The 24,826-nt window shown below is 38.2% G+C and overlaps 1 protein-coding gene across 14 annotated transcripts in view; it reads left to right on the top strand.

The window, feature by feature from the left end:
• R3HDM1 (R3H domain containing 1) overlaps nt 1–18,089 on the top strand; it is a 54,566-nt gene extending 36,477 nt beyond the window's left edge. For 10 of the 14 annotated variants that reach the window (XM_086750312.1, XM_086750305.1, XM_086750302.1 and 7 more), the window contains 11 exons: nt 424–684; nt 1,175–1,295; nt 6,302–6,456; nt 7,022–7,170; nt 9,460–9,563; nt 10,180–10,347; nt 12,703–12,872; nt 13,090–13,240; nt 14,680–14,762; nt 15,608–15,692; nt 16,668–18,089. In XM_086750312.1, the coding sequence (XP_086606438.1) occupies nt 424–684; nt 1,175–1,295; nt 6,302–6,456; nt 7,022–7,170; nt 9,460–9,563; nt 10,180–10,347; nt 12,703–12,872; nt 13,090–13,240; nt 14,680–14,762; nt 15,608–15,692; nt 16,668–17,035 (1,815 nt within the window). In that variant the 3' untranslated portion in view covers nt 17,036–18,089. The remainder of the gene's footprint in view (nt 1–423; nt 685–1,174; nt 1,296–6,301; nt 6,457–7,021; nt 7,171–9,459; nt 9,564–10,179; nt 10,348–12,702; nt 12,873–13,089; nt 13,241–14,679; nt 14,763–15,607; nt 15,693–16,667) is intronic. The other 4 variants (XM_086750310.1, XM_086750307.1, XM_086750306.1 and 1 more) reach the window with 2 other exon arrangements.
• The last annotated feature ends 6,737 nt before the right edge of the window (nt 18,090–24,826 follow it).

The raw sequence follows: 24,826 nt of genomic DNA, 5'->3' as shown, positions 1-24,826 counted from the left end.
AAACCAAAAATTACTTTAGCAATGCTAATGTCTTCTGCTATTCTAACTGGAGTGAGATGTGTTCACTCAAGCTTTGGAGTCCAATCAGAAAATGTGACACAAATTCTGACTTTATTTTTGACAACTGAATTCTTACAATAAGTAGATAGATGCAGATGCAATCCATAAATCAAATATTTGCAGTGAAACGAGTGAAGTTTCTGAATGTGGATGTTCTCTCCTGCTGTCAGCCCTGAAGATAATTTACAACTGTGTTCCCTCTTGTTCTTTCCTGTTGTTCCTTGGCTGATGTTGCTAATGCATAATAATTTGAGACATACATATCTGAAACCTACTGAGATACTTGTCTATTTCTTCTTTTTTTTTCTTGAATGAACATTTGTGAATGTACCTTTTTTTTTTTTTTTTCCCTAACTATTACAGCAAGACAACCTAGGGTCACAATTTAGCCATATGAGTCTTGCCCGCCAGCCACCTGCTGATCCAGCTGAACCCCATACTGCTATGTTCCAGTCCACTGTAGTCCTCCAGCCCCCACAGCAGCCTGGTTATATCATCGCAGCTGCTCCACCTCCACCACCCTCTGGCCAGCCAGTTTCTGCTCCAGGCTACTCGACATCTAGCCACCCTGTCAACCAGCAAGTACTCCAGCAGCAGGGATTTATGCAGCAACCTGTGCCACAGGTACAACGGCTCTGTCATCCTCCTTAAAGCTATATTTAAAAATGGATCATGCTTTCTATTAATGAGCTTTTTATATGGTGTGGGACTGTTAAGTTGCAGCTGTGTACATTTATTCTGGGGTTGGGGTTTTTTTCTGGCTAACATGCTTTGAAATGAAAGACTTAAATTTACTTGAGGAGGAATAATCACCCAGGTTTTCCTATTTACCTGTAGCTGGTAAAGCTCAAGTCTTGCATGGTTTTCTAGTAATTCAGATGTTTCTTTGTAGAAATTAGGAATTGTTACTTCTACAGTGAAAGCAGAAGAAATAAACTGTTTAAGAGGGAATTTGTGTAGTACAAGTATTTTTTAATCGCTAAACCGTTTAACATTAGTTGCACCTTTCTATAAGTTGCATCTTTCTTTTATCATGTGATTCTTTTTGCATTTAGATGTCTGCCTTCTATAAACTTGCAGGTAGCGAATCTCTTTAATTGTTGTTTGTTTTTAGATGCCAGCTTGTTATTGTGCCCCCAATCAGTATCCGCACTCCAGTCAACAATATCGACCTGTTTCTGTCCATTACAACACACAGCAAAACCAACCGTTGGCACAGCCTGGACAGCAGACAGGTTTGTTGATTTTTTTTTTTTTTTATTTTTTTTTTTTCCCCAGCATTTCATCAGAACATGTCATGTGTATTTTCTACTGGTTTTGCTTTTTAAACGTGTTTTACTGCATAATTTCAAAGAAAGTGGAAGTTCAAATATGGGATACAAAGTGGTGGGAGAATATCCCCAAATATGGGATAACTGAGGTGGGAGAATTTGAGCAGCTGTCCATGAAACTTGAGATGTGAGCCATTACTATAAGTGGCTCATGCTGTAACTTCAATTATAGGATGATTTTTTTTTTAAGTTTATAACTGAACAACTTTTAAAACTTGTAACTTAGTTACTAACTTCTTAGTAACTTGCAAAGCAAGATGAATTAGTACCTTTAAATGATGTAACATTACAGACATACCTTAACTTGAAAGCTCTAAACAAAAGAGAGGAATTTCAGATGTTGTGGGATGAGAAGACTGCTGGGCAGAAGATACCTGTGTGTTGTGGTTTAACCCCAGGCGGCAACAGCTGAAGCATCCGTGTGTTATCAACATTATTGTCATACTAAATCCAAAATATAGCACTCTACCAGCTACTAGGCAGAAAATTAACTCTATCCCAGCCAAACCCACAAAACCATAGTGATACTGTTTTAATTTGTCTTTCTGTCCTACGATGAAAGATACCTGGTTATTGAATAGAATGCATACCGAGACTTAACTGGTTAGAATTAGTTTCCTGCTCTTCCTATTTCTGTAAAGACTTTTCTGCTGTTTGAGTTACCTTTCTATAATTGTTATCAAGCTGTATTTCTGTCTCCTTTCTCCTATTGTCTTTTTTCCTTACAAATGGTAACTGTAGCTAACATTATTCTGATAATCTGTACTTTAAAATATTGTTGACTTCTTCAGTAGGATTTGGATTCCTGAAATTTACTTATGAGTAATATCTTGACTCACAGTCAAAACTTTTGAAAGTAATCAGTGATTTTTGGAGGGAGAGATCCTTAAAAGTCAGGCTTTTATACTGTGTCTTAGTTGAATGTGTTAGACTTTGTCCTTTTGAATTTCCTTCAGGAAGAAGGATTTTTTTTTTCAATTCCTCTCCCTGCTTCCCAGCTCTTTCCAGCTTTTACAAATACTAACTCGATTTCTTTATCGCTGTTCTATGAAGTAGCCTGTAAGAGGGATGGCTCCCTCTTCTGCAGTCCTTCTAGGAAGTGCCCAGTAGCAGAAACACGTGAAGTTGTTGTTCAAGGTTCAGTTCACAAATTTAGGCAGGATTATTTCATTGCAGAATCATCAAGATGTGATGCCCATTTATGGTAGGGTTGTCGGATCATTTAAGTGCTCTTATACCTGCTTACTGCGAAATAGATCACCGCTTTTCACCCTTAGGAAGTGAAAGTATATTGACATTTATTCAAAGGAAAACAAATTACTTGGTTTTGTAGCCTGTTTTATCCATTGGTGTTAAGGATGTGTTATCCAATTGTATTGCACAACTTGCTTTCCTTCCTCAGAATTTTGAATAACTACACTGCTTAGTAGCAGTAAGTCTGAGGCTCAGCTGAGGTTCCGTCCCCATTTACGGGACGCCCCATGTGAATAGCACACAAACTCTGTCAGTCAGAGAGAGCCCGGTGTATGTATGTGCTCAACAAAACCATCTGAATTTGAATGTGTGGGGTGATGGTGCATCAGCACCAAGATGCAAAGGGAGAAATCAGTTGCTGTTAGGTAAGTTTCTCTCCTGTCTGTTTTTTAGCTCTTTGTTTCAACTGGATTTCACTGCATCTAATGTGGACAGGGTAAAAAGCATCATCATCTCCCTCTGTGTCGTAGAAGAAATAAAATAAGAAAGAGAGAGCTGTGCAGACAGCTGCTTTACGGCTCTGATAATGTACCTTGTACCTGTAACCTGACATCAGGGGATCATGCTCAAGTAGTGAAGGGGTGGTCCAGCCAATGATTCTGTTCAGTTCTGTTTGGTTACTTGGTGTTTACTAGCACTAATGGTAGAAAGAAGTATTTTACTACCAACTACGTAATTAGCGTTTAACTCAAAATCTCTAAATTGCTACCTAGTCATTGCTGGCTCTCATTTACTGCTTTATAGCCACATCTGAATCGGCACACTAGAGATGGAAGGTTTCACGTCATGTTCTCTGTCCTGTGAACTGCTCATGAGATGGTGTCTTTTGAAATTGTCTCTCTTGTAGATTTATTTTAAACCTTAAATATTTGTATTAAGTTGACACAGAGCTACATCCGAAATGGTCGATGCTTATTAGCAACAGCTGGTTTTGAGAGAAAAGGCAGCGTGTTCCTTGGCTAAAATAGCCATGTGTCTGGTCGAAAACTAGAATGAACAAATCTTGCATTACATAAAAGCTGTGGGTTTTATTCATCTTATGAAGTGGTTACTAACTACGAAATAACTTTCCAAACACAGATTTAGATAAAAGATGACAGCTTCTGGCAGCGTGGCAACTGAAGCCACTTTTGGTTTAATATTACAGAGTGGCCCGACTTTATTTATGAGCTGTTGGATTCGGGGCCGTAACACTGTCTGAGAGGTTTACATTTCTCACAGTGAACCGGTCTCTTTTTCAGCTGCTTCCTGGCTTCCTTTTTAAAGGGGTTTCAGGTGAAATAGTTGAGGATTTCACTTCTAATAAGAATGCTTTGGTTGTCCAAGAGATGTTGGGAGAAGAAAACTCTCTTTAAGAAAAAGGCATTTCTGATTGCCATGATAATGAGGGCCCAGTTACCATGAGACCTAACCATGTTGATTAAAAACATTATCGGAACTACAATTACTGTAGAAACATCAGCTCAAGTTCAACTAGCTTCTGCGTCACAAGGGCCAGTGATAAAACTATTACAGTTGTAGTAAGAGCTGTAGCTGAAATAGCTGTACTCAAGCTGTACTCACAGCTTGTTACCCAAACGATTGTATTTGCTTTTCTGTTTGAATAAAGGTTATTTCCCACTCTTGATGTGTTATTAAAAAAATGTATTTCTGTTTCTGTAAGTTAACTTTTATTACACTAACAGCGATTTCATTTTAATCATGTAAATATTAAGAACCATGCTTCTTTTTTTATCTACTATTTTAGAGTATTTCTGTGTAATGAGACAATCTGCTGTGGCAGGTGTGGGGTTTCTGCTGAGTGCTGCATTTCTGTCAGACCACTCTATGCAGAGGTGAAACTGTGAAGCTGAAAATAGACCGTTCTTTGGAACGCTGTGGGGAGCCTTCTTGGCAGTCAATTTATATTGTTCCACTTCTCCCTGCTTGCAAAATTGATTATGTCTGTCTCTGGAAGTGCCAGAAAAAGCTGAAAAGTATTCACAGCTACATTGCAATTTCTGGGAAATGAGGGGTTTGGCTTGCAGATGTATTGATTGTATCTGTCATATACTGCAACTTTGCATTCTGCTGCTTTTTAGGTGCCACAGATCATTTTGTAACAAAGTAGATTTAAGCATTTATTACAGATATGTCTTTTTTTGTACATAGTTCAAACTTATTAAAAATTCTAATTACTAATCCTGATTCAAGCATGTGTTGTTCTGAAGTTTTGTGTAGTACTCTGAAAACATTTATAGTGTGTTGTGTGTTTCTAATGAATAGCTCTCTTGGTTTTAACAAATGAAACCTTTTTCCCTTTAATTTTCGGAAGCAATATTTGATGACATTAACAGTCTTTTTTAGTCTTCATTCTTGCAATTTCTGTAGAGAACGCCAGCTGAGACAGTTAATCACAATCTTCATTGTACCCTATATGTATGTAATCAGTGAACATTGGTGGGTTTTGTTTACAAAAAAAAGTATTTTCTGTTAACTGACTAATTATTTTCAAAATAGACCGTGCAATTTTTTAAACACAGTTTAAAAAAAAAAAAAAATCCAATGAGTTTTTGCAGCTATATCTGCCTTTATTATAGTTCCATACCAAGGTAGGGAGCATGGGGAACATCAAGATCAGTAGACTGTGAATGTGTCCAAGTTAAACACAGACTCTTCTTGCTGTCAGTGCATCTTGACGAGCCCAGTTTTGTTATTCTGGAACGATAACTGGGTTTGTCTTAGAAACACTGATAGTTACTTGTGGGTTTTTGCTGATGTGGTAAGTAGCACATACTTGTGTAATAGAATATGACAGGAAGAACTTTACTTGTGCTCTGCATATGTCTTGATCATGGTAGCAGTTACCTGCTCTATGTTTTTTAAAAAAGCAGGAGCTAAGTTTGGACCTAATAAGTGCACAGATTTCCTGTTTGGGTTTTGGGGGGGGTTGGGAACTTTTTTAGGCCATTTTTTAAAGATAGCAGAGGATACCAGTTTAAACGATAATAAATTGCTGTAGAGGCACTGCAGAGGGGTGAATATGAACATCTTTCTTTTTCTCCCCCAGTAAAACTTTGAATATAAAATGTCTTCCATTGTGTATGAACATGGCTTTTACCTGGAAGATTTGTCTCAGTTCCCAGTTGTTTCTAGCATTACAGATTTCATTAGGAATTGCCCTTTTTAAGATTTGCACAGGTGCTTTATACAAATTTTCTTCAAGTGTGATTCCATTTTGAATCTTAGTCAAGATACTCTCATCCCTAGGGCACCTGAGGTACTAGTGGAATGTAGCGTAACTAGAATGGCCTTGTTTGTAATAATAGACAATTAATTGGCTCTGATGTTATCTAGCATGCTTTGTTCAAATGTTCTGGCTTTCACCTATCAAATCAAGGTGTTACTGCATGTTACTCATTAGAGTGTAAATAAATATTGCAAGCATGTGAGATCAGCATTGCAAATAGTATGTATAGTATTTCATGCTGGATCCAACGAAAAAATTGTTAATTTTCATGTTAATTTCTTTTTATATGCATGATAAGTTCAACTCTTTTATGAAGTTGCCAGATTTAAAAAGCCATTGGAAAATGCTACACGTACATTTTCACATAGGCAACTGTATATAAAATATGTTCATTATTTCAAAATAAAATTTAAATATATAATTTCAGGTTACCAGGTTTTGCCTAACCAGCAGCAAAACTACCAGGGTTTAGTTGGAGTTCAGCAGTCTCAGAATCAAAATCTAGTCAGTGGCCAACACAACAACGTTGGGAATCAAATTCAAGGTGTGATTGTTCCATATCCTTCAGTGCCATCTTATCAGGTGGGTAATTTATTCCGAAGTTTCCAGTCATTTTTCTTTGTGTTTGAATGGCTTTAAAAAAAAAAAAAAAACTTTAAGTGCATTGCTTTGTAACTGGTAAAAAGCTACAAGCAGGTGTCAGAGGTGACTCTGGGGACAGAAATTAAACAAACAAACAAACCCACAACTGAAGTGAGAAGAAAATCTGTCACAAGTGTACAAGTTCTGGTCTTGTTGAATGCCAAGTGCTGTGTTAATTGAGGTTCAGAGGATGGGGAAGAAAGAGCTCATAAGATTTCCCTCCCTACCACCCCACTTTCTGTGTAGAAAAAAATATCTTTTTTTTTCAGTTTATGGAGTCCCTTGCAACCAACATTTCCATTTTAGGGGAAGAAGATAATTTTTTTTTTTTTTAATAAAACAGTATTTCAACTATTGTTATTGCTAGTTTTCTGGCTTTACAGAACTCCAGCAGATCTTCCAGTTTCTGGGTTTTTAAAAAATTCTTATATAAGCTAGGTGATGGTCAAGAGGCAGAAAGAAACATGGTCTGTAGAAGAAAATCTTAATGTGTTCTCAATTTTAGGTTTCCGTGCCTCAAGGTTCCCAAGCAGTGCCCCAGCAGACGTATCAACAGCCTGTTATAATTCCCAGTCAGTCAAATCAAGGATTGCCAGCAACAGGAATGCCAGTTTACTACAGTGTCATTCCATCCGGTCAACAGAATAATTTAAGGTGAGTTTAACTGGGTTATTTGATTTATCAGCAACGAGGCTTAATTGCCTTGTAATAATTGACAGGATCTGCTATAGTATTGCATATATTAAAATGTATTTTAAAGGTAGTCTTACAGACACTGTATTATCTATTTATTTTTGCTCTTATGCAATTAACTAAAGCAACCAGTTCTGCTTTAATTGGGACAAACTTGTTAGACTGGAAAACGTTGTTTCCGTATCACTTTCAGCAATGCTTTACTCTAGTTCCATTTCTTAAGTTCTTTGCATTCCTTTTTTTAGGATGCAACACCTCATTAGCAATGCCTTTTAGGGTTTTTTTGCAGTAACATTTAAGATGACTGCCCATATTCATTGATTTTGTCAAAGATACTACTTTAATAAGGTAGAGAAAAGATCGGAATCTCAGAAGACGACTGACTAACTTCTTTTTTTGGAGCTTTGTCTGGAAGGATGTTAGCTTACCTTGTGTAGGTAACAAGGCCTGCTGGCACAAAGCTGGCTATGAAACAAGTATAGGAACTTTCCTGTGCTTGGGGTCTGTTTGATAATTTTTACTCTTTTCTTTTTTTTTTCTTTTTTTTTAACCTACCTCATAACAGCAAACTAGTCTATGTGTACAGACCTCCCTGTGTATGTATCTGTGTCCCCAATACAATTTGAGTATTTATGAGAGAACAGATAGGCGAATACCTGAGAGAATTCATTAGAATTAATGCTTGTTAGAAATTTTTCTTTCTCGAGTTTTTTTAACTTGGAAACGTGCTTCATTTAAAAATACCTTGCTTGCAGCTTTTAAACAAGCAGCAATAGCATGGAGCTTGCTTCATCCTTTTGTGAGTGCAGAGACATAAACAGTATTTGTGTCACTGCTGCATGGCTTCACCTACTTAAATCTGAATTCTTGTTCTTTGTATCTGAAGGTTCTTTTAATCCTTTTCTTCTGTAGTTTATATTTGAGGTTCAGTGAAGTCATAGGCAGACATAATCCCAGACTTCTTTGAAGTAAGTTTTGTCGCTTGATCTTTTGCGTCACTTAGAGTGTCCCGCTCTTGAACAGAGAAACAGCTGTTAGGAATTCAGAGCAGACTAGCAGCTAGTGACAGCATCTTGCTTTTATCAAAATAGTTACGCTGCAGCACTTTGACAAGGAAAGCAGAATACTGTTCTGCAGGAACTGAATAGTCTCAAACCTACAGGTCACTACTGAAAACGATAATCAGTAGACAGATGAGGAGCTGTGTGAGAGCACACATCTCATGCAGATATTAAACCACCTGATTTAATTTTCGCTCAGTTTTGTTTCCTTTAATGGAAGACAATCTTAACATTATACAATTGAACTGTGGGACAAAGGATGGAACAAACTTCTTGTGACGATATAGGTAAAAATGGTAAGTCCAATAGGATTACACCTCCTTTTTTTTTTTTTTCCCACAATATGAAGTAATATTTTTTTTTCTCATTCCCTCAGAATTTTTACTTTATCTGCTAGTACAGAAATGAAGTACAGCATTATATAGGCACCATTCTGATTATGGCCCACCAACCTACTGTTCTGGCTCTGGCAGTATGATCACAGTGGTACGGTAGAATGTGCCTATGTCTGTAACCCATTTTTCGCCTCAATGCCCTGAGAAAGCACGTGGCATAAATGAATTTTTAAAGTTATCTTTTTCCTACACACTGCAAACAAATGAGAGGTGGTTTATCTCTTTGAATAACTTTCCATGACTGGTTATTTTTCCTTTTCCCACGCGCTATTTGCTGAAGCCGTGGAAAGGCAATCATCTCTTTAGGCTGTGTTACTCCCACTGAAGCAGGTCTGTACTTGGTTGGTGTGCTGAATAAGCTGGCTCAGCTGCGTGGGGCCAGCCTCCAGCTGAGAGACTGCATCTGAAATCCTCGTGGCAGGTTCTGTGGTGATCATTTAACTGAGACCTAATTCTGGGTAATTGGGCAAGACAACAAATTGTCTCTATTCTTATTCCACATGTCTTTATACTGATATAGCTCTAGCGACACAAAAAGAGCGTATCAAAATAGGTGAATTGGTACAGCTTCTTCGCAATGTGTGCAGGGCATAAGTTTTTCCCAGGGAAGAGATGTGAAACTTCTGTCTTCTCAAGAAAGTAGATTCAGGGGCAGGTGGGGGTATTATTGATTTTAAAATTAATGAAGTCTGAGTGATTTGCAGTACATATAGACAGCAAATGCAGCAGTGATGATTAAATAAATGAGTGTAGCATAAATGCCTGTCATGTTCTTTTTTTTGTTATTATTACAGTTCATCGGTAGGATATTTACAGCCTCCTGGATCAGAGCAGATACAGTTTCCTAGAACATCATCACCATGCAACTCCCAGCAGCTTCAAGGACAGCAGTGTGCAGGTTGGGGGAATAAAGTTTTTATTCAAAAATGTCTAGCTATTATTACACTGGGTCATTGGATAGTTGCTATTAAGGGTTTGATTTAGAATTAACTGTGATGTTATATTTCCTTCTGTGTTCCGTTTCTGAAGTTATACTGGAGGCAGGTCAACTTGACATCTCAATTTGTTTATCATTAAAAGCTCTCAAGTTTCTCAGAATTCAATAATGAACTTCATAATGCCTTGCATGTCTGCTTGTGAGTTGAGGCAGGTGTGGGAACTATACGTTGTCTGTAGAATGACTTTCATCTTTTCCTGAATAGCTACATGGGTCTGAAAAATTTGAGATTTGGGTTTACATTTCATAGAACAAGAGCAAGGTACATCTAGGAGAAGCAGTATGCTTGGCTCTTCTACTCAAGAAGCATTCTAGATTGCACTTAATGGAGTAGGAGTAGCAATTTTCTTAAGATTCCCGGAGAAGAGGGTGAACATTGTAAGCATTCTGGATTTGGACAGGGAGAAGAGGCAGCTTTGCGACCCTGCTGAAAGGCTAAACAAAATCTTCCAAAGCTGTGTGGGGTGTTTTGGTTTTGTTCTTACGGTAGCCTCATTTACTGCTTTTACTTTCATAGTTTATAGCAACCATTCAAGTCAGAAGCCATCTCCTCCTACATTATTGCCACCTTCATCAAAGTCAAAGCCACAACAGGCTGCTTCCATTGTGCACTACAGCATAGTGTCTTCACCCTCATCCTGTAAAAGTTCGCCCACTGGTCTTTCCATCATGCAGCCAATAAAAGGTATATTTTATTGGGATTTTCATCTAAGCCATTCTGTCTAGAAATCTGTTGTAAATTACCAGATTTATTTCATGGCTAACTGCTAGAACAACTCCACTTGAGTGCCATCTCTGCAAATACTTTTTTAGTAATTCTTCATCTGAACTGCTATTAATGTAACTTATGACAACTTGGAACTTAAGTGAAGCAATAGACAATTTCATGGGGGCAGCTTGGAGGCAGCAGATAAGAGTGCTAGCAAAAGCACTTAAATCAGGTTCAGAATGTTTTGATCTACAAAATATTTAGGTATTTTTTTAAAAAGCGTTATAAATAGCAGCCTCAATGGTGAGTGAAAACAGCAGTGACACAGAGCTTGTCATATCCATGAAATGTTCATAAATGTTAACATCTAAACACTTGAAAACTCTGAATTTCCAACCAAAACAAAGAGCACTAGTGTTAGCCTCCAAACAAGAGGCTACAGAACAATCCTGTGATCATGGCGGCACTGTCCTTATTTTACTAGTAGGGAATTTGATACATTACTTGTTTTTGGGCAGCCAAACCTCTGATCACAAATACTGCTATCTCCCTGTTTTGCAAGCAATAGATTAAACAACCCTAGGTCAATGACCTAGACTCCACTACAGATGTTGAGTTTCTTACCAACATTTAAGATATTTTTGGACCCTGTTTATTAGTAAACAGATAACATGCAGTTAAGTAGTAAGATAGCTGGATTGGCAGTGTATTTTAGTTTGTGGGCAGGCTTGGTTTTGTTTCCACTTTGCTTCAAGTTAGTTTGGCTTTAATTCTGGAAGATTGTCATTTCAGGATGTCCAAAATTGGTCTCTCACTAGTTTGTTCTTCTACACTCCTAATCTATCCTAGTAATGCTGGTTTCTGTTTTGGAAGCCTGATTCAAACCTGTTAAACTGTGATTTAAAGTAGTTGGGGAAGGGGGAAGCCCTCTATGATATAGGGAAAACAAATTTTGAGAGAACAAAGAAAAGCATGCTTTTCAGTAAGTGATATTGAGATGATGAATCAAGGCCACTGAGGTACAGACAACGAGGATATATGCAGAGAAGCAGCAGAGTTGTGTTTCTTTTCATTTGAAAAAGTTGCAGGACCAGACTGCAGATCTGGGGAGCCTTTCAAGGATTTCTTCTGGGTTTTCCTTCTAATGGGTTTTGACAGGGGTCAAGTGTCTGCAAACTGACTTAGGCATTCTGTGACGCTTCATCAGCATGCTTGTTTAGGAAAAGAATTCCATTTATTTTGATTAACTGAAATGCTAGTGGAACTAGAAGTAATAGAAAGAACAAGTCTTTCTGGATCCACAGAGTTTTCTTTTGCAGTTTAAATAGCATTCTCAGATTGTGACACTTTTTTAGAAACAGTGCTGTAGATGATTTTGAAAGACAAGCATGTTTTTTGTTGAGTGTTCAGTTCTTGCAGAATAGAGAAGTCAAGAGTTGTATGCTGAGTGCTGCAGAATAAAATGCTATAAAATAAAACAGTGAGATTTAAATAGGTATCATAATATTTGTATATATGCATAAAATATTAAAATTAAACCAATTTTCTTATGTAAAATGTATTGTGTATATAGATGTTTGTCTGGAGCATCTTGGGTTTACATGTAGAGATTACATAAGTTTACTGGGACAGAGCCAGGTCAAAGGGGGAAGACAGTTCTTCTCTCAGGCAACCTCTCATCACAACTCCTCACGTGAAACCTTATGGAACAACGCTGCCTGTTTGGCTGTTCTCCCCTGACTTTGGCATTCCTGTCGCTACTACGGTAGCTGAGTGCTATGGGATGTGGGGAGCCATTTGCAGTCTGCCCAGAAAAACTTCATATATAAAACTTGTAAATGAGGGTAACATCAGACTGAAGGTTGATTCCAGGTATTTCCATCATATCAGAGAAAACATTTTGAGTCCATATTGCTGTATATCATGTAAAACTAACTAGTTAACGTCTAGTTTTAATTAAAGCTTTTTTTTTTTTTTTTTTTGCTTAATACGACATGTTCTTCAACACATTGCTCTGGCAGTAACTACAGTGAATGCAGAATACTTTCAACTACTATCAAATAGAATGATTTCTTTCAAAAATATTCTCCATAATGAGTTTCAGTGGTTCTACTTATCTTTTCTGATTCTGGGAAGCCCTAGGTTAATGATTGCAGATTTATCCGATAGCAGGAATATAATTGTACACGAGACACTACTCTAATTTTCTAGAATTCAGCTGATTTTGCAAAACATTCATTATGTTATTCCTTTAATTCATGTCTGTTCTGCTAAAATGAAGATTGAATGTATGAAGAACTAACAGTATGCTGCTGATTTCTTGTCTTGCAGCAGTAGCACCACCACCAGGTGGAGGAGTAGTAATGATGCAGCTAAATATACCTAACAACCCTCAGCCTCGCAACCATTCACCTCCACAATGGAAACAGAATAAATATTACTGTGATCATCAGAGGGGGCAGAAGTCCACAGAACTTAGCACTTTAGACAGTGCTGCACAGGTATGAGTTTTTTGTTTTGTTTTCCAGTGTAACTTACAATTTGCATAAATTGCATCTTTGCATATTTTTTCAAAAGTTCTTTTTGTGGAATAAAAATCTGCCCTGATAAAACTCCATACAGCTATTTTAACTTTGCTGCAGTCTTTCAGTGCTGTAGCTGGTGTTTAGCTTGGTCAGCTAGCTACCTTTTAAAACACTAACTTGTTTTCTATTCCAGTTGCAGCATAGTCCTCAACTAGGTAGTCCTGTCACCTCACCGGCCCAATCACCAGCACCAGCTCAGCTATCAAACATGAAGAACATCCGTCCCGCATTAACACCTCTTTCTATTGTGTCCCAGTTTTCTAGACCTTTTGTCCCTGGACAAGGTATATTTTTACTTAACTAAAATGCGTGTGTGCTTTTTATTTGAATGTTTTAAAATACAAGTTATATTAGGATTTTGTGGTTAATTATAGCTCACTTGAGTAGTAATGCTCTTAAAGCGAGATTGTCAAAATTATCCACTCAAGCATCATGGAAAATTACACATCTCTCTGCACTGATACTGTCCCTCGTATTCCCAGAAGCTTTTGATCTTCTTATTGTGAGAGCTTCTATAACCCGCTAGCTCTCTCAACGTGAAATCCCCATTTCAGCATTGAAAATATTAATAAAATGTTTTATATAATTTAGCTTCAAGTTTTAACCATAAATCAAGAACTTGGCACACACTGTCACAAAGGATATAATTTTAGAGCTACAAAGATAAGTAATGTGGGAGCAGCTGATGTTAATACATTAGGTGGGCATGTTATCTTTTGGGGAAAGGACAGAAATGCAGTGTTGAGATGGATGTTCTGCCAAATGCAGTTGATGATGCACTGAGTGAAACCACTGCCTAAGTGAGAGTTCTTCATTCCTTTGCAGAAAAACTAGCATGATGGGACTAGAGCCCCGAGCCAATACTACTACTTCTGTTAGTGTTTCAGATAGTACCGACCCAAAGGAAAAATTCCTTGTAGAAGAGTTTCAATCTTCTACTGCCATGTTAACAGAAAAACAGGAAGTAGGGAATTTTCACTGAGATGTGACAGTTTAAAAACATTTTTAAATCAAATGATAAAAAACGCCCTCTGTCAGCGAGAAAAGACATCCTGGTATAGTTCCCAAATTCAGAATTAACGAGTCTGTTTTCCAGAAAGATTTACTTTAAAGCAAAACTTACAGAAAGTTCTGTATGTCTTCCTTATTGAGAAAGAAAACCTTATGTTCTTGTCTGTCCTCGTCTGACCTTCTGCATAATATTTGTCATTTGCTTTGTATTCCGCTGTTGTAAAAATTCCAGGTTGCCTGTTCTAAAGTGTACCTCTCAACTTTCTTAATCTTCTGTGATTACTAAAAACTTCTGTTCCATTGTCTTTACGGATCCTTGCAGCAAACAGGAATGTGAAGATGTACCTGGCACTAATCAGGGATATAACCATGAAAATAATTAAATTAGTACACCGAGAGGAACTTTAGCCTTATTAAGCTCACTTTGAAATGAGAGAATTTAGATAAGACTGCAATGAAGAAAAACTTTTACTGTGTTTTTCAGTGTAATCTTTAAAGGCAAGAAAGCTTTACCTTTTCACCTTGTGATCGGTACGTGACTGACTGACATTTATTTAACCACGCCAAATCTTATTTTGTTAGCCTAGCCAAATATACTACTTTGTGCATAGTTATTCTGCTTCCTCTTCTGTGCAAGATACACATCGTAAGAGGAACTTGGAGGCAGATTTCACATAGCAGTAAAACCCTTCTGATTACCTTTTTCTTTAAGGAGATGCCAGATACCCATTGCTTGGCCAACCCTTGCAATACAATCCACCATCTTTGTTACGTGGACAAGTAACAAGCCAACAGGTATTAAAGAGAGCAATTTTCTGGCAACACTGGGTGGGGGGAAACAAACGCAAAACCAAAAAACCCAACAGTTCGGGACTACCGTTATAACCACCACGAACAGGGGAATATTTTATTGCATTAGAAACGTAGTTGAGTGGAAGGTGCTTGCTTTCCAATAACAGTTTCATTTTGTGTTGATACTTCCCATTGTTCTTATATGTTGTCTTAAAAAAAAAAAATTCCTCAGATTTAGATTTAGGCACAGTGTTGAACATGGGGTTTTTTTCTGTTTTTTTTGTTTTGTTTTGTTTTTTTTTAAGCAATCTGACAGCACTTCCAAAAATCACAAGAGAGAACATTTGCTAAAAGGATTTTCTTTTATTTGAATAAAGATTTTTTAAAAAATAGAAAATACATGTGGGTATTTCTAAACAAAGAGTGGCTTTGTTTCTTACAAGAAAAACAAAACCACAATATTACTTTTAGCAAAGCTAAAATGTTTTGCTTTGTATTTAATTTTGGGGACAAACACACTGACCTCCTACCCCTCTACATTGCTCAGTTCTACCCCAGATCAGGCAGAAGATGTGATGGATTTGGGGGGGTGTTGTTCTTCCAAGAAGATTTAAAGGGGTTTTTGGTCACCATTTCCTCTTTCTTCTGAAGGCAAGGACTGAATGTGCCTGACTGCAGGATTACTAAACTCCAAAACTAAAATTAGACATGAAAATCTTTTCTGTATCATGGTAGAGCAGGCTATTTTCTAGACATTCCCCTGCACCATTTTTCACTGAGCTAACAAAGAGATTTTGAGATACTAGAACAATGTCATTCAAGTACCTCATTTATGTCAATCTTTCCAGTGTCAGCCTGGAAACAGACATGGAAACAGGGGAAAGAAACCAGCAAAGAAGGCTGCTTCAGCAGATCTTGGTGCAGGAGAACCAGGTATGGAACTGCTGATTGACACAGTCCTCCAACAAAATGAATTATGGTGATGGGCTGGGAATGTAACAAGAAAAGCACAGGTGAGAAAAGGGACAGAATGAAAAGCAGTTGGACAGAATGGACATGGCAAACACTGCAGTCGTCAGGCTGGAGAGGAAGATTTGATTTTGAGGGAGGCAAAGAGGGGGCTTAAACTATAAAAGTGTGATTTTGAAGGCTGGAGAGAAGACCAGAGAAGAGCAGGATTAGACAGAACTAAAAGGAAAAGCAAGTTTATCAGTTTACTATATTGTTACATTAAATATTGTTAAATTACATATACATAGCCCTGCTTCCTTTTACTTGCGTGAAGTGTGAAATAACATAAACCACAAATTAGTTTGTCCTTGGTTTTCTCCCCCCTAATATAAATAAGCATATGGATTTGGGGGACATATTAGGAGATCTACAGATCAGCTCCTTGGAGCTCATAAAGATGTCATCCAAATAAAACCTGACATCATCTATCTTTGTATCTTTATTGGAAAGAATTTTTGGTGCAAGTGTTACCTATTATCAACTCTTTCCAGAAAGTTACAGATAAATGAACTTTTTCTAACAATTTACTAGAGAGGATTTTCTGAGAGAAGACAATTTCTTTAGCACAGTGATGTGTGAAGAGTTAACAGGCAAAGCCAGTGAAAAGCTATAGTGAGTTCTCAAACCTGCTGCAAAATTAGGTGTTGATTATTTTATTATTTCTCCCTGTCTCTTTTGAGGGCCCTCTTTGTATTCTCAGTCTTTATTTGTACGCTGTAGCTGTAAGCAGTGTTAAATGTGAAAGCAAAAGGCCCTCTGGAATACCAGAAATGGAATGCCTGTGTATTTGGTATCAGCCAACTGGAAATACAAGTATGAAATAACTCGTTTTCCATTGTATTTGTTGTATCATTGAGCACAATGACCAATTTAGATCCAATGTTTTTCTTGTTCCAGTTGTGGGAAAAGTTCTAGAAATTACTGAACTGCCAGAAGGCATAACTCGGATGGAAGCAGAAAAACTATTTGGAGAACTTTTAAAAGTTGGTGCCAAGATTCGGTGGCTAAGGGATTCGCAGTGTCTACAAACACAGCAGCAGCACCATCGTCGTTACTGTGGCAGCGGAGATAGTAGCGTGAACACTGAGCCATCCAAACCTAGTGACTTGGCCTCCACTTACACGGTTCTAGCTACGTTCCCTACCATGTCAGCTGCTCAGAATGCATTGAAGAAACAAAGTAGTACCTCAGTGAACAAGTTCAGGCTGAGAACAAGCAAGAAGCACTACGACTTTCATGTTCTGGAAAGGGCCAGTTCTCAGTAGCAGTTCCATCAGTGGACACTCAGCCTTTACTACTTCCACGTCCTCCTCTCCTTGATTGGCTTGATGTTATGGGGTTTCTGTTCTCTTCATAGACACTCCTGGGATGTTTTGTCATATGACATTAGCCATTGAAGAATAAGTAACCCCGTGATCCAACAGGATGAAGAAAAAAAAAAAAAGCAGAGTTAATCCCAGACAATAACAAGGAATCATCTTAGAGACAGGCAGCTTTCTACAAGGAATGCTGTTGAAATGCCCCCTACTTTTATAGTAGTTTTGTTTTATATTTTTGAATTCTTGTATCAGATCCAAAGTTCTATTGTACAGCAAACGTTCATAAAAATCCATATTCAGATTTGTATTTTATAATCCCTTTTCACAGCCAGCACACAGCTGTCCATTCCAAGGCAGGAACCTGAGGATTGGTGGAGGGAAAAAGAGAGCCATTTTCAAGGAATTACACTCATTTTCTAGCAAACTGCCCCAAATCTTCAAATTAACCTGTTCTTTGTCCCTTGTGTTTTTCTTTATTTTTTTCCTTAAAAAAAAAAAAAAATTTAGTAACTAACTCCTTAGATGGTCATTTTCTTTTGAGATTCATTCAAGCAGTGTCAAAAGAAATTACAAGTAGGTTGTACCCTTGAAGGATTTGCTTCTGATCCAACAAGTTTAATAATTATTTAAAGGGGAATATGAATAGGTTACAAAGAATGTTCACTGAATCACATTTTAATATTTCTTCTTTTTAGCAAAAAGTGTGAAGAAACTAAAATGTATCTTCACAAGTGACAAAATGTTTGCACTTTAATTGTGTTCCCACCAGTATGGATCTCTTTCTCTTCCTTTTCACGCTAAGATAATTGTGTTTGATAAGTGCTGGAAACCTTTTTAATGGTTTGAGTTTTCATCATTTGCAGATGCTCACTGGACATTAAAAATTCATTGCACATAAATGAAACAAACTTTTTTCAATTTGTGTAATTTGCAAGGCTGTACAATGTGTGCTGATGCAAGCCTTTTTCAGTTCAAGAAAATAAATGTTTACAAACACAAACTTTTCCAGTGCACTTGTTTAAACTTCTCGGAGTCTTCTGAAACCTGGATGGACGCGTGTTAATGGTTTGGATCCCTTAAAATGTGAGAAAATAACTTGAAAATAACACAAATACTAGAACTTCTCAAAGAACCACTATCACTGTTCCTCTTCCTGAAACATACATTTACATTATCCTGCCCTTCATAATTTTTAAATGTTTCCCTATATAAGTAAAAAGAGAGAGAAATTGATCAGAGACCATAAGGGACTGCTCCTGGTTTGGTTTTTTTGTTTGTTTGGTTGGTTTTTGTTCGTTTGTTTGGTTTTGGTTGTTTTGGTTTTTTTTTTTTTAGCACAGGCACTGATTTGCTGTGTAGATGACCAACTACTTGTTCCTTTCTTAAGGCTGCTGCTTTGTCAAAGATGCATTTGGAACTTCCCTAAGAGGATACTTAAGGTAAACATTATGTTTAAAAACACATTTTACAGAGGAAAAGTATGGGTGCCTAAACCAGCATTCATTTTCACTTGGTGTACAAAAAATCCTATCTCTGAACAACCAAACATAAAACACGTAAAGTGGCAAGAACAGTCCTATGCATGTTCAATTCTTCAGTCCTTCATGTGATGAATCAAAGTACTTGGAAGAAAACTGGCCTGTCCAGAATCATGTAGCCTAATAAATTAGGTATATGGGACTTGATTTTTGCAAAATGCTGTAGTAACAGGTATTTATGTGGCCAAAGGTAAACTTACTTACACTCAGATGCTCCCCTCTAAAACAGAGGAGAAAAAGTTCAGCTTTGAGGCCCTAGCCAAAAGACAGATCTTATCCCTGCCTGCTTTTCTAAAAGGCTGGCACTTGGCATTTGAGTTCTTACGCTATTACTTGAATGAATATACTACTTGAATGAGAGGGAGATATGTCTTCCTCCTCAGGTTGGACTGCTGTAGTTTACTGCACCCAAAACCAAAGATGGGAAGAACCTCAGCTTACGCAGATTACAGTCGGCCCCTCCTCTGAATAGCACAGAGATAACATGACTAATGCACAGGTTCCGTCACTGCCTCTTGCAGATTTCCAGTGCTAGTTTAAGATTATTATTTTAATCCTGTAAAGCAGTTAACAGATTAAAGGCCTGTAACAACAGGTGTCACAACCTAGAGAAGCAGCTGCCTCCTGTAGCTAACATGTTCCAGGACAAGATTTTTCACAGATGTAGAAGAGTAGTCAATAGTCAAGAGCTTCCATCTATTCCGAACAACCCAAGAACTAAATCAAACATCAAATTAAACCATTTCCAAAGGATGCTGCATGACTTGCTTCATTTAATATCTTTTCCCATAATAACTAAAGAGAATAAAATGTAATGAGAGCAGTAAGCATAGAGGACACAAGGAATCCAAACAAAAGGAGGGGAGGGATACGCTGATTAGGAACAAGCAAATAATTTCATTCTTCTCAAGTAAGTTGAGAAAATTGCCCTGGAATTAAAAATTAGAACATTTAATAAGCCAGTTCTGTTCTAATCCTGAATCTGATACTTACCTACAGTTACTACGGGCAGCTCGGCCTTTCTGAGTATATTTTCCATTGCGTGAAACAAGGTCAGTTACATTTCTTTGATCTGGGCCTGCTGATGTGAGCTGCAAAGATACAATTAACAGGACTCTGGAAGCGTTAAAGGCCTCTCATGTCTACAGCGGGCACAGAATTCAAATAGTTCTGCTTTACAGTCTTGTTCATTCCTGATTTTGTGCTATTTCACACTGTCTCTAGTAAGTGAGCAGAGTGGTAAGCTCATCTAACCAAGACCATTTGTATCTTCCTGGCTTCTACACTTCGGCCCTTTTGGTTCCTTGAAACACATAAGCCTAGGGACTGCGTACAAAATCCCTGGCACTAGATTTGTTCCATATATTCGGATGCAAATAAATGCACTTTATGGCACAAAATAGACAGTGCAAGTAAAACTAGCATTCTCAAGTGTTCTCAACAGATCTTCTAGTACTCCAGTATATTTGAGCTTCCTGTCATTTAACATTAAAGCCATTTTTAAAGCAAATAGTGGCAAAAGTAATTAAGTGGGGACTTAAATTATATTGCAGTCATTTAATACATTTCATTTGGTTGGGAACATGTCTTACAGCTTTTAAAGCTGAGGAGAAAGCACTGGAAGACTACCTGGGAAAATTGAACAAATCTGGCCATTACCTACTCGACCAAAGGCTACTATTTATTTATTTTAAATTTAATGAATACAGTTTTATTACTAGGTAAAATCCATCCCTGACCGGTGAACAGATCCAATGTTATTTGTGATATTACAGTGAAAGTTATATTTCAAAATTTAAAAAAAAAACAAATTTAAGCCCCGTACTCTGCGAACACTCAAAAGCACAGAGCCATGAGGTTGAATTTGGGTAGATGATAACAGCACACCTGAGAATCTACTCACAGCCTCACCTGCCTCATGTTTCAGTAAGACTGGATTGCTATGAAGTGAAACATTGGTAATGGGCATCTTGCATCTTACCTGAGACTTCCCCCTGGGCAAATTTAACCTATTTTAATCTGAAATCCTTTTCTTTCGCTCACACACATACACTTAGAAAGTGACATAAAAAGAAAAGTAGTGGAACATCTACAAAGAAAGAAATCTAGCACTGTGGTGTACTGAAGACTCTGTAGCGCTCAGGTGTTCCTACCTGCAACCATTCCTAATCCTACTGGCCTGCTGTAGAACACAGTACGTTTCAAGACCCAGGCGGTACAGATGAGAGCTCAGTTTTGTCAAATTGTAAGAACTGTTCAGCTTGATGAATCAAATGAGATACTTTGCTAAGCACCATGCCTTTCACAGTAAGACCATTACTTTGTCTTGTGCTATTCAAATACCTCTATACCCTTCTCCTATCTAGTAATGGCAGCCATTTTCCTCTCCAGGGGATGTAGTTCTATCCTCATGCTATAATACTCATTTGTGCCTTAAAACTTCACATTTGACATGTTTGTTGTTTTGAGTTAATCTTGTACTAACTTGTCTGGATGTCTGAAAGGGAAGTCATAATTAAATTTGCAACTAACTTATTTTATAAATATCTATTTTAGTTCCATGACGTTGTTTTTTTTTTTTCCCCTAGGAAACTGGTGTGGGCTGTAATTTCCCATATTTAGCTCTGAGGCAAAGAATGTTTATATGAAGTTTTGGAGAAAATTTATCAAACCACTTTTATGTTACAGGTCATGAAAAATGATTGTAGATGGAATTTTTATACATTTCCAGCTGAGAAAGGACTTACTTCAATTCCTTCAATGTTTCCACAGCTCAGTCTTTATGAAGGTTGATGTACTGCCTCTAGACAATGTCGTGCTCCTATTTGCATTTGAAATGTTTGGAGTTTGGGTATTTTTGGCTATTGATGTCAACAAGTATAAACTTGAAGTGCACAATGTCAATGAGACTTCATTTTGAAAGCCTTATTTCTTGGGTGTAGACCACAGCCCTTAAAAGGGCCTAACTTCCAAAACATTCTGAAAATTAAGTCCCTTTAAGTTCTCTTATTCCGGAACCTGAGAGCAAAGTCACTATTCACATGTGAAAACTTCAGACAGAAGGTCCAGTGTAACTGAAGTTGCCTCTTGGCTGACCTGAAAATGTATGCAATTAGGTTCTTATCGCAACGTGAATGAGCCTCCATCTAGTTCAATGTCTGCCTTGTGTGTTTAGGCTTGTAAGGCTGGAGTACGGACCTGGCTTTGTTTGGCAGCCCCTTGTCAGGAAGGTTTATTTTTTATCCTGCTTGTAACTACTTGACGTTTTCCAGTGTTTGCCATTTGTCAAAATTTGTCAGATTGAAAGTGGATCTTGCTTAAGAGATTATTGAGAAGCACTAAAATTTGGTCCAGGGCACAAACACTTTAGAGTTTGCTGCTTTTTTTCATTTTTCAGTGTTACTGGTAAAGCACACAAGCCTAGTCATTACATGGGATGCGTGCAACTGCAATGAACTGTTTCTGCACTTCTGAAGAGAAAGTTGAATGTCAGATAGGACTAGTGCTGTAAACCAAAGAGCGGTATAGGAAAATCTGTATGTTGCTGGTAGTTGTATGCTTTTAAAACTGGTATAAATTATAAAAATAAACTGTGCTGCTGTGGATAAAGCTTAACAGTGATGTTTATTTTTAATTCAGTTCCCATGTCCCGGTTACCTGAGAATCTGAATTAGACTACAGATTGATGTTAATACACTGTGCTGACAGCAGTGACATTTTTCAGATGCAGGTGCAACAGAGGTGTAAGGCATGCTAGAGCCTGGCTGCCATAAGGACTGGCTTGAACAGCATCAAGTGTGTTATGACAGTCTACCACATTGATTTATACAGACTAGGAAACACACCAGAGCTTGTCTATATATTTATGCAAATGTGTCGCCTTTTTACTTGGCTTAAACTGATACTTTGGTTTGTTAATGAACCATTGATTAGTGTGAAGACACAGTGCAGTTTTAAAAAGTAATTAACTAATAAAAATATTTTTGTTTTTAATCCAAGTAGATCTGTGCTGGTTTGGGGGTGAAATTAATCTCTTAAAATGTAAATGGCTGTCTTGCATTGTTTCCCATACTGAGTGCTGAATTTGGGTTCATTTTAACAAACTAACTGACATTTCTACAGGAGTAAGAGATGAAATTTCAGTCAAATTTGGCTCCATATGTTCTGAAGAGTCTTAGACTTGCAATAGCGAATGCTCTAGAGGTGGACTGAGACCTTACAAAATGTGATTACAAGCATTTTGGGAAGCAGGCTGGATGTAGGAGAACCCTTTCAAAATGGTGTTAAAGAGCCTGTGGAAGTTACCCTGATCCATGCACAGTTTGCCTCGTCTCTGTGTACATGCACACACGTGTTCGAGATGGTGCAACCCACCCAACTTGATCTGTGTCCTGCCTTACAAATGTTCCCTACGTATAAAGCAATTTGCCTAAGTCAGCCAGGGATCTGGCAGCACAGCAGGGAACTGAATTCCAGGTAATGCTTCTGCTATCAAATTATTTTTTCTTATTTCTCAATAGAACTTTCTACTTACTAGTTACCCCTCCCTGTTCCCAGGCCTACAAATCGAAGACCTCCGCTGTCTCCCAGGGACACCTGCTCTAGGGGCTCTCAGATTAATTACAGCAGCAGAGACACGTGCAACAGCAGCAACTCAGTGACCCTACCGTTAAAGAGTTATACTTGTAAAATTGTAATTATTTGAGAATGTAATATAAATAGCTCCTGATGATGGGAAAGATTGTACACCCTCACAAAATTTACCTATCCAGTCATTAGTAAGCCCTTCCACTTCCATGTTTAAACAAAATATCTTCCTTCCTTGAAGTGGTATAGAAATTTTTAAAAATCATATTTGCAAAGTAATTTCCAAACAATACAGTGTTAGACACTTCACTCGCCCTTCTCATGCAACTCGGCTTCCAACTTAGGGTTTCAAATGAGAGGCAATAAATGCACGCTACAGCAGTTGGGAATGTCATGAGAATTAGTACGTTTCCAAATTCTTCAGATTCTTAATATACTAATACACAGATCTTAATATCTAATACACAGACACTTCGGATACTAATACACAGTACAACCTAACCTCTTCCTCTATACGCATATGTGTAACATGTCTTTTGATTCATCTTAAAAAAAAATAATAATTTACAGTTTAATACCATTCAAACTTTTGCATTGTTCTTAAATATATTTTGTACCATGAAGAAAGAAAATACCAAAAAATAATTTCAGTAGAAAAGCTATAATGTTCTGATGGTTACTTTTTTAAGAAACTTGCAGAAGCACAGTATGTATATGCAAAGCTTACCCAGTCAGCAGGATTACTGGGACACATTTTCCACATGCTGCATCTTGAGAGAAGTAAAACCATTTTTGTATATTGTTGTGAATATTGATTTGCCGCTGTCATCATCTCGTGCCTTTTCTTATTAAACTCTAGGTTACACTCCATACAACACTGAAAGGCTTTCCAGGCTGAGAGACTATTTTTTGGGCTTCAAATGTTTGACAGTATCTGCCTCAGCAATAGTTACCCAGTATACACAGTCACAGTCCTAAATGTGCTTCAGAATTTTATCATCAGAGCACCTGAAAGAAATTGTCCTATCCTTGTTAGTGTGAAACGTCCATCAAAGAGACTGTCTGCCTCTGCTGGCTGTATCCCCGCTAAGGCTGTGCTGGAAATGCCACACCATCCCAGTCACACCGTCTGGCAGACCAGGGAGCATGGCCAATGTTCTGCCCTCACCTCCTGCCACTCACAGCGGATCTGTGCACACCACACTCTCTACTTTTTGACATATTTAGCACGGATTTCCATGAAACTGTTACCTCCTCCATAATTTTTCCCCTGTTGCACCCCTGACTTTCCCAGGGTGTACGCTGGGGCCAGGGTTACCTGTGGCCATCCTGTCCTCACAGGCCCTCGGGTGCACGATGCGCGCCCTGGGTGCGTGAGTCCCTTTCACCCTGCGGCCGGGGCTGCCTCAGCCATTTCGCGGCGGGACACACCTCAGGGGGCAGCCGCCGCCATGGACACACGCGAGGCACCACGGCGCCAAGATGGCGCCCAGCCGGGCCGAATCTGCCGCCACCCCGCACGGGGTGGGCCATCAACCGCCAATCAGAAGCCGAGGTCGAGCCGCGGCAGCCGGCGCAGGCGCGCGACAACACGTTGGTGCGGGGTCTCCGC

The sequence above is a fragment of the Chlamydotis macqueenii genome, chromosome 6, assembly GCF_036417535.1.
Source record: "Chlamydotis macqueenii isolate bChlMac1 chromosome 6, bChlMac1.mat, whole genome shotgun sequence".
NCBI lineage: Eukaryota > Metazoa > Chordata > Aves > Otidiformes > Otididae > Chlamydotis > Chlamydotis macqueenii.
The sequence above is the reverse complement of the archived record's forward strand: the minus strand, read 5'-3'. Positions and strand labels throughout refer to the sequence as shown.